At 50.2% G+C, this 10,583-nt stretch overlaps 1 protein-coding gene across 1 annotated transcript; it reads left to right on the top strand.

The window, feature by feature from the left end:
• Nucleotides 1–243: 243 nt before the first annotated feature.
• Nucleotides 244–8,899, top strand: LOC144728009 (transmembrane protein 150A-like). The gene is made up of 7 exons (XM_078607204.1): nt 244–410; nt 1,922–1,975; nt 3,218–3,280; nt 4,215–4,282; nt 5,452–5,654; nt 6,579–6,705; nt 7,618–8,899. Exons 1-7 carry the CDS (start codon nt 346–348, stop codon nt 7,833–7,835), a joined length of 798 nt encoding a protein of 265 aa, XP_078463330.1. The 5' UTR covers nt 244–345; the 3' UTR covers nt 7,836–8,899.
• Nucleotides 8,900–10,583: the final 1,684 nt, after the last annotated feature.

Below are 10,583 nucleotides of genomic sequence, written 5' to 3'. Positions count from 1 at the left end.
GCAAAAGTAGCTACATATGCTACGGGCCCTGCACTTTCAAGGGCCCCGCGCTAAATACTTTCAAGCTATTAATTCCGGTTCAGTGATTCTGCACTTGCTCTATTACTATAGTACTATACCGCCTTCAACTTTTATGGACGACCGGGTGTTTAAGATTAGCGATTTGCCATATTATCTGGCTGTGTAGCAAATGAAAAAAATACAATTACTTGACTGTGCAAGTAAAAATTTTTTTCATTATTTTTTTTTTTAGGGCCGCTTTATAACATATGCTACAGGCCCCACACTAGCTTCATCCGGCACGGGGGGGTAGAGGCGTAGGGGGAGTGCGAGAATTGGCTAGAGATGGCGTTATGGTGCTGTCTACCCCTGGCATTCGGTGTCATCAGCACGGCGGGCGTGTGGACCGTGTAAGCCGCTCCGCATCACACGCACCGCATCGCGCGCACCGCATCGCGCGCACCGCACCGCGCACACCGCACCGCGCACACCGCACCGCGCACACCGCACCGCGCACACCGCACCGCGCACACCGCACACCGCACACCGCACCGCGCACACCGCAACGCGCACACCTCACACCGCACCGCGCACACCGCACACCGCACCGCGCACACCGCACCGCGCACACGCACTGCACCGCACCGTGCGCACCGCACCGCGCGCATGCACACTCCGCACCGCATCACACGCACCACACACACCGCACCCCACCACGCACACCGCACCGCACCACGCACACCGCACCGCACCCCACCACGCACACCGCACCGCGCACACGCACTGCACCGCACTGCGCACACCGCACCGTGCGCACGCACGCGGTGGGCAGCAGAGGGCAGCGCAGCAACATCCAATTTGTTGCACTGCACTTCTGCGCGCCCGCGTCTTTATTCTCCCCATCTTAACCAGCAATCCGCAGTGATCGGCATAGGTGGTGGAGGTGTGGTCAAACAACCGTAGAAATGCAACTGCTAGAGATTCTGCGCTACTCAAATCATGACCCCCCCCCACCCCCCAATTCGTTACAAATCATTGAATCTATCGATGTATGTTTTGGTGGGTATCGGTTGGAGGCGGTCGTGTTAGGCCAAGGGACGGAAACCAAAATAACAAGAAGGGGCATTTTAATCTTGATTTGAAGCTTTCGTGACTGCAGGAATCCATACTCTTTGGTTCTTTCGATCAAGTCACGTAGGTAGAAAAAAAAATCACGACGTTTCGAACGCCACACAAGCGTTCGTCTTCATGTGAAAATCGCGATAGCCGCGATGTTTGCTGCGAGCAGCATTTGGTTAAAAAAAAAAGATAAACCCTGAATATTTAAAGAGCCGCAATGCACATGGATGTGCATTACGCGCCTACGGAGCCTCAGGTTGGTTGACCCCTGGCCGTTTGGCATTAACTTTGAGGCCTACCAGCAGAGGGCAGCACTTCGCCTATGAAACACCGAGCGGTGACAACCAGGGATTCCGCGATATGGCGATTCTACGATATATTATCGGTCGATATTAAATCCACGATAATCGTAAAATCAGTTTTTTTGGAGAAAAAACATTTCCATGTCCTGATTAGCGCTGCTCGTTAAATATGTAAAATATTTTACTTTCTTGACATTACTTACGACTGAAAAGTAGATTTTAAGTTTTCGTGACTGTTGTGATTCATACTCTTTGGTTCTTTCGGTAAAAGTCACGTAGGTATAAAATAAATTAAATCACGACGTTTCGGGCGCAACACAAGCGTCCGTCATCAGGTGGGACAACACGGCAAGAGACCTTTTAAGTACTACTTAAAAGGTCACACAATTTCAGTTACTTCATACCAATAATTTAAAAAAGCGAGTACCAATCCAACGCTTTATACATATCGGTGGTGAGTGATGCTCCGTGTAAAATGTGTCCTTCTCTCATTGCACTAGGTATGGACTGGCCGTTCAATATGGGCACGTGTGCGCATTTTCCGAGTGGCCTCGGTGAGTACAGCAAGTAGGTTTGCATATCTGAGACCCGTGCCGAGGTGTGAGTGACACGCGATTAAGTTGGCCGTATTAACTGTAGTCACGATTCCTGCTTGTGGGGTTTAGGATCGTGGGCAGCAGAGGACAGCGTAGCAAAATCCATTGTACCGTACTTGTGTAGAGAAGTTCCGACGGACGCACTCGGAGACGGAGGTAAGTTAAGGGCTTTCACCAGGGTTTATTAAAGCTTATCAATAATACACAGGGTACACAGCTCCCAGGGGCTAGGGGTCCTACTCTGAGTCCGGGTCCCTGCCGGCTAGCTCCGGTCTCTCTCTCTCGTGTCGGATCGTGGACTCTGCCGACTCCACCGAGCGGAGAGAGAAGCACCTCTACGGCTACCACCGGCTTCTCCCCAGACTCTCTATTCGATCCCTCTCTCTACCCCTAGTTCCCTCTTCACCCTGCTTACTCTACCCGTTCCCACAGTGACCCCGCTTACGTCACGGGGTATCCCTTAGGTACCCTAGGAGACGTGACGTCATCGCCCTGAACGGCACACCTGACGTCACGTCCCCATTTTACTCCTCTACACTTGTATGCTTCGGTGCCCATGCTCCCTTGCCTTCACATAATCCACACTGATCAGCGTGGTGAAGTATGGTCAAACAACCCCCCCACGATCCGCACAGCGTGGGGAGGTGCTCACACAACAGTGGCTTGACAAATAGGCTGCTATTTTGCACGTACACGTTGTATAACTCATAATTTTAAACAAGCTACACCTCAGTTTAACACGTAGACTTTCGCGACCAATATCATCCATAATACAGGTTTTTTTTTGGGTTAGATCGCGATAAAAAAAGAACATGTATTATCAAGCTACACCTGCCGGATTCCATTCACACGCATCCGTGGTGCCCAATAAAAAGAAATAATCCCTCATTTGAAACAATATTTGTTAATACTGCTGCTGCGTTGGCAGTGGTGCACAAGCACAAATAACAAAAACACTATCATGAAGAAGGATCAGTACCCAAAACGTCGCCCATTTTATTTTTGTTCATTAAAAGCCACAGCGTTATTAACACATTTGTTTCTTTTAAAAAATAAAGGTCATTAACGTTTTGATTCAAACACGTATGCCCAGTTTTTCCTCAACTTTCCTATAGGGGTGCCAAACACCAGTGTGTGTCAGCAAGATGGCGACCTCTAAGCGGCACCAACCTCTAAGCGCCGTGTATTTGTTGCACCCAGGTTCATCGAGGACTGCTACAATGAAACCGACTGTTGTGACCTCGATAAAATCCCCTACATCAGGTGAGCGCCTCGACTTGACCAATGAATGGGACAGGGGCACCATTTGGCCAGGGTCAGGAATCAAAGTCATGTACAGCGATAACCTAGGAGATTGTAAAAGAGCTGTTTAACTCAATGAGCCTTTCTCAGTTGCGGCTCAGTCTGCGTCTGAAGGTGGCCTCTTAAATAGAAATTGCTGCTATGGTGCATCGATTCGTGAATTAAAATCCGTTCTTACGACCACGATGCACAAAGCTAATCACATGCGTGTGAGACACTGGATTTTTTACAATCGGTGCAAATTATGTGCAAAAATATGTGAATGTAACATTTGGCTAATGAAGCGAACACAACTATACAGAGTAAGAAAAACTCATCGATAAACAAAAAATAATAGATTTTTTTCAATTGACACTGGTTCATGTCCCCTGTTAAACCCGTGCCATACCACTGTGCCACTGGCTATTCTGAAGAAGGGCTTAATATCAGCCAAGTCTGGCCAGCACACAAGATCCAGTATACCTTCTCTGGCTGTGGTGGATGTGGTGACTAGTCACGTGCCGCCTCTTGGAATTTCTAGCAATCTGGAAAATATTCGTTGGCAAAAGTAGGCGATGCCACCGGGTACCCGTGGACTAAATCATGTGGCAGGCATCGGAGCAGCTGGTTCCTTGACCCTCTCACCCACCCCAATCACCAGAATAGAGAAGTTTGTGTTGATGCTTTGTTTCAGTGTTCTTCACTAGTTTTCATAGGGGTGGCAACTGCGCCGATAAGACATAATCAGTGTGAGGGGCCGCCACACATTTGAAACTATTGGCTTTGACAGCAGGACGATGGGGTGTTTTCACATTTGTGTATTGTCGGGGGGGGACGTCAGGGCCACCAGGGGCCATTAATGGTCCGCAGGCATTGCAACGAAGAACACTGCTTTGTTCTGTCGCTTCCCCTGCAGCGCGACCGGAGCGACGCGGCCCGAGAGCGCCCTGTTCAGCATCGTGACGACCATCTCCTCCATCGTGTGTGAGCGCCCTGCGCATCATCACGTCCCGGTCTCATCACAGTCGGGGCTGCGCCGTAGAGCACGTTTCGGTTATGCGGTTCTCTTATCAACTACATAATCGTGTATTCAGCCGAATTTGAGTTAAGAAACAAATAGCTAACATATTTTCCATTTTGTAAGACGCACTGTTTCCTCCGACGTAATTTCAAGCAAGAGTTAGGAGGTCCGTCTTCATAATCCGGTGATTATGTTTAGTTCGAGTATTGTTGAATTCATCTATATATATATAACTTCATCTGTACATTCCCCCGTGTGAAAAAGAGCATCATATCTCACAGGCTTCTCCCAGCTTAAATAAAATAACCTCAAATAAACAATTGACTTTCCACAATTTCATCGCAATCCAGACAATGTTTTTTAGTCTAGTTGTTCTTGAATTATCTTCTAGAAGACAGCTCTCTATAGCAAGAACTTAATCACCAGAGGATGGGAGATGCCACCAGCCATTAAAAATAATCATCCAGAAGACATCTTCCCATTGTAAAGCAGCACGTTCATATTCATCTTCCGGAAGGCGGCTCTGCAAAGCGCCTTGTTCTCCAGATTTTAAGAAACGTATTTTTACCAGTGCCCACTAAATTTAATGCATTTTCATTCTACACCATCCCCCCCCCCCCCCCCATTCCTTGGACATCATATTTCCTTCCAACCTTACCCCAAAGTTTGGGGTATATCTTACTTTCCAGAGCATCTTGAATATAGCGGTAACGTTTGATATATACATGTATGTATATGGCCAGAATTGCAAAGCCCTACTCCCTATCATCTCTCACTGGCCTATTTCACTGAACTTTATGCCCTCCTTCATTTCACTAGCTGTCCTCTCCCACTTCCCTCTCCCACTTCCCTCACTGCCCTCATTTCATTCACTTTCCTCTCTCACCAAACTCACGTCCCTCTCACTTGTCCTCTCTCACCGAGCTTACTGCCCTCTCCTACTTCCCCCTCTGCCCTCTCTCCGAAGCGCGTGGCAACCGCGACGAGCATCTCGCGTGTGCGGTGCATTCCACACCGATATTGACGGACGCCGAGCGGCCATGTCCTGGTGGCCCTCGCGAGCCCCACGGCCCGTGACGCCAGTCGCGTGCAGACCAGCTGAAGAGAGTGACCCTTGCGCCCTCCCCCGCAGTGGCGCTGGTGGCCCTGCTGCTGCACGGGCTGACAGTGCAGGCGTGTGGCTCGTCCCGCCTCGAGCACGTGAGCCGGGCGGCGCTGGCCTGCACCTTCCTGGCGGCCGTGGGGGCCTTCCTCGTCGGCAGCTGCCCCAGCGCCGGCGAGGCACTCCGCTGGGCCCACCTCATCTCCGCCGCCATCTGCATGACCGCCGGAACGGTGCGGTAGTGGTCAGTCTCAGTTTATAGCCAGGGGTGGCCCACATAAATGATGACGGGAAGGGTACACGCAGCCTTTTTTGTAGTTGCTCGCTCGCGACATTGCTGGCGATAGGGCCTCCACTGGAGGGAGCTCTGCAGATATCTCTATTCGAGTTTTTTGGTCCCACATATAAAATCCATGTGGGCAGGGGGTAGAAGCCAATTCACTTAATTTTTGCAGTGAAATGAATGAAACATTATAGCATTTTGTTTACCGTTGATATTACATCCACAGTACGCATACAAAAATATATGTTAACGTTTAAAATAAAGTTGCTCGGTAGGAAGATACTGTTGCCAAGGAGACAGCATCTCCCTACCAAGCTGTTGTACACTCCTCTGATCCCCTCGGCTCCAGCGCCTCCACGCAGGAGATGAGGATTTTTATTCCTCCCTAACATCAGCACCCCAGTGCCCACCATACCCGTCACAGTGATTATCCTCGCCACTTGTAAAACAGTGGTGGGTGGCGAGGACTCAGAGGGCTCAATCCCCTCGAAACGCATTAACTAGCTCTAGAATTCACGCGTAGCCTGGACTCGGTGAAAGGGCACAAGATCACCACGAGCGAAACGCGCGGTGACCTTTTGTTATAATGTCTCAATTGAAATGACTGCACTAAAGTCGCTAGTGTTCGAGTGGGCGTGGCTGTGTTGATTGAGCTGACGGAGGCATGGGGTTGCTAGCTCACCACGTGTACCGGTTGAGCCTCCCAGAAATATGGTAGCTTTAACGGAGACACATTAACCTTTGGCTGAGCCACCTCCCCCCTCCCCACCCACACCATCTCAACGCTCCCATCCCCTGGGCCACCTCTGCTGCGCCTGGTTCTTCCCGCTGCATCATACTCCCCCCACCACCGTTTCTGCTTTTCCGGATGCAGGTGGCGGCCGGGCTGCAGACGCTGGTGTCATGGAAGCTGCAGGGTGGGGTGGCGTCGTGGGTGCAGCCTTGGGTGGCCGGGATGCGAGCCGCTCTCTGTCTCTTCCTGCTGCTCACTGGGGGCCTGTGTATCCTCCTGCTAACCTCGCATCTCGAGTTTCTGAGCAGTGGCATAGCTATCCAGTGTGCAGGTGGTGCAACTGCACAGGGGCCTGTGGGCTAGAGGCACCCGGGCCTTGTCCGTCTGTCCATCTCATCTGTGTTCCTCCTTCCATGTCCATGTCACTAATCCTGCAGCCACGTTCAGCTGTATCCATCACACAGAGTAGTGTATCACTCCGTGTGAGAGAACGACCCATAGAGAACGATATCTGAAATCCCTGCAAGTGACATTTTATCCACTCTAGGGGGTGCATCGCTTTCTCCCCTGCCCTGCCATCGACAGTAATGTTTGTTATGTGATGGACAAACTGATATTTTCAATTCTGAAAGCTCCAGTGCAAAACTAAATTAAAAGTATTTTTTTGTGTGGGTGTGGTCATTGACAACCGGGCTGAGACCATTAACATGCTACACTTGAGAAACATTTAATCACAGGATGGATTAAAACCTCTGATCTCAGTGGTGCCAGCTCATTATTCATATATATACATTCTTCAGAGTCTGTCAAACCATTTCACCTTCTCTGCATCTATCTGTCTGTTAACCAATCCATTTGGGTCTGTCAAATTGGCCAATCTGTTAATTGCATCCAGTCTTTTGTTTTTCCATCCGTTAATCCCGGTATCCATTTATTAGTCACTCCACCTATCTGTTTGTCCATCAGTGTGTTCATTCATCCATTCGCCCATCCATCAGTATGTCTGTCCCATCCATCAATCCATTTGTTAGTCTGTTCGTCTATTGGTCCATTCATCTGTCTGCCGTCCGTCCATCAGTCTGTCCATCCATCCATCAATTTGTCTGTCTGCTGGTCCATCCATTTGCACGTCCGCCAGTTCTCCTTGACCGTCACCTTTCCCGCACCCGTCGCTGGGCAGACGGTTTCCTGTACGTACGCAAGGAGGCGAGGCTGCTGCGGGTGGCGGCCGTGTGCGAGTGGGCAGCGTTCAGCGTCTTCTGCCTCGTGTTCTCCACCTTCGCCCTGGAGCTATACGGAGCGACCCGCGCCACCCTCAGCGCCCTCACCTGCAAGCGAGGGGACAACGACGGCATGCAGGAACACATCCTCTTTGGCCAGATGTCCCCCCCCAACTAATACCTATTTTCCACTCTACAACCGAGCCGCGCCAGGGGCCATGCCGAGGCGGATTGGATGCAGGTTCGCAGGCGTCAGTTTGTGTTTCTACTGCAGTGCCGTGACGTCACAAGCAAGATGAACAAGTCGAGATGCACGTAGATGACGCGGTGACACTGTGTCCGAGTTGGACTCACTTCACTGATGGCCCGGCTTGGCCCCCGAGGCCAGCGTAGCGTGGTTTGGCCTCGCGCTCGGATGTGGCAGTGGAAAAGGCATATAAAAGAGCACGGCCAAGCAACAGCATTCGAGTTGCCCAGGACAGTCCCAGTTTCATGAAGGCTGTCCCGGTGTCTCGAAGCATGAGTGAAAATTGCGAAATGATCACGGTTTAAAATGTTCTGGCCTCGCGTTCGACTCGTTAGGGCGGGACTGGTAATTGAGTGGGTATCGCTATGTCACAGTGGGAAGGGTTAACCGAGGAGGGGCGCCTGCTAGCTCACCATGCGATCTGGTTGATCCTCCCAGAGATACGGTAGCTCTGAAGAGAGACACGTGTGCAATGTGCGTGCAATAGGCAGCACGGCTTAATATTATGATTTTAAATTACTTTCATAATTAATCTGACTTTATTGCGAGTGACAGTGGAGTGGTAGCACAGAGGTAAGCACACCATCCTATAAACTTAATAACCTGAGGTCACTCCCTGGCCACGGCCAACATCAGTGCCCGGGTATCGAAGCTATTTCGCTGGGTTGATAATTCGCTATACATAGCAATTGCACCCCTAGTCGTTTTACATCGCGTTGGATTGTATTACTGGTATGCAAATGCAAAAAAAATAATAACGCTTACATTTAAATAGTACGAATGTATTTTGTTAAAGTATGATGTAATTGTATTATTGTTATGCACCATGACATGCAATGATTCACCAATTATTTGTCAAATTTGTTTAATAATTATTTGTATGATGTATAAACTGACTTGAAATATTATTCAATTGCCATTGTGTTCGAATTTTACATCGTGTCCAAACCTTCCCAGTCCTGACCAAAATTTTCCTGAAAATAAATCTTCACGAGTACGTCCGCCGCGGAGTTGGAGCGATGAAATCAGCTCGTGGGCAAGTGCCGGCTGGATTATTACACCGCGTGATCGCGAGAGGTGGCGGTGGCTTGGGAAGGCCTTCATCCAGCAGTGGATTGTCACTTTAGTACAGCTAAACGATCAGATTTTGACCAGTAAATAAGCATTTGACCAAGGACTGAAGATACACGTGAGTGAAATGGAATTCAAACAGACACGAGAACGAATATACATTTGAATATACATGTGAGTGAATACTCGTTTGAATGTGAGTGAACGTGTATTTGAACAGATTTTAGTGAATATTGTATGCATTTAAATAGACTTGAGAACGAATGCATATTCGCATATGTAGTGGGTTCCACGGAAACTGGAGACGTTGTCTTTAGAGGCAACACTGTTTATTTGTAACTACAAACAGAACTCCCCTTAATTCCCACTATCTGGGGAGGTACAGCCTCCGGGCTAGCGTGCCCTCACACTGGGTAACCTGCTCTCAGACCTCCAGCTATCTGTGCCCTAGGGGAGGCTGACTGACCCGACCCAGCCAAGGTGCGGGTCCTGACCACTGGTCCGAGCTCGGCACGGCCCTTACAAGGACGTCGGGCTCGAGGTCCCAGGGTCCTAGCCTAGCTGGTCTTCGGTTCTTCGTCTTTGGAGCACTGCCCCGAGCTGTCCCAGAGGTGCTCCTATTATACACTCAGGGAGTCTCCGCCCCCGGTACCGCCCCCTTTCTGGAACCTTCCAGGGGGCTCTGGAAGAACCCCCCCAACCCCTCACCTGGGGTCTGGGGGGTGGGGAGACCCCGGCCCCTCAACGGTCCGGCTCTTTCTGTCCTTCACCAGCTCAGGGTGGCACCCCCTATGGGCCTGTGCCCGCAACTGCAGGTAAGTAAATACCGACGGTATGAGATATGCATTGGCATATACGTCAAGTGAGTGAATAGGCATTTGAATAGACTTGAGTGAATGTGCAATTTGAGTGCTGTGTACGTGTGAGTTTCGATTGACGTGCAAGTGAATGGGGCATACAAATAGACGGGTGAATAGGCCTTTTGAATAGGGGCCGTCCATAAATGACGTCACGCACCTGGAGGAGGGGGGCAGACGTCTCATCAAAATGCGCAACTTTAAATAAATATAGACAACACGTTCTACTTAATTAAATAGACTTTTTAATAAATGTTTTCCTCCTACAACATCAGAGTGCAGCGCCACATTAAATACGCACTGAAATGACAATACTGTAGTTTAAAGCGATTTGAAGCATGTTTTATTTCTTTTGGGGGGGGGGCAGAGCTTTGTGACGTCATATTTGAGGGGGGTCTGATTTTTTGTGACGCCGTGTGACGAAGAGGGGGGGGGTAAAAAATCGTCCAAAATCGCGTGACGTCATTTATGGACGGCCCCTTAGACGTGCGAGTGAATTGGCACTTCCCGTGGACACAACCTCCGTTGGGTTTGCAATGGACGGCTGTAGGGGTGGAGGGAGGGGGTGGAGGGGGGTGAGGGAGGAGGGGTGAAGAGGGGTGGAGAGAGGAAGGGGGTGGAGGGGGCTGGAGGGGGAGGAGCGGTGGAGAGGGGGATGGAGGGGGGAGTGTGGAGGGGGGTGGAGGGAGGTGTAGGGATGGAGGGAGTGGGGTGAGAAGGGGGAGGGGGTGGGTGGAGGGAGGGGGGGGAT

Source organism: Lampetra planeri, chromosome 27, assembly GCF_965212315.1.
Source record: "Lampetra planeri chromosome 27, kcLamPlan1.2.h2, whole genome shotgun sequence".
Taxonomy (NCBI): domain Eukaryota; kingdom Metazoa; phylum Chordata; class Hyperoartia; order Petromyzontiformes; family Petromyzontidae; genus Lampetra; species Lampetra planeri.
The sequence above is the reverse complement of the archived record's forward strand: the minus strand, read 5'-3'. Positions and strand labels throughout refer to the sequence as shown.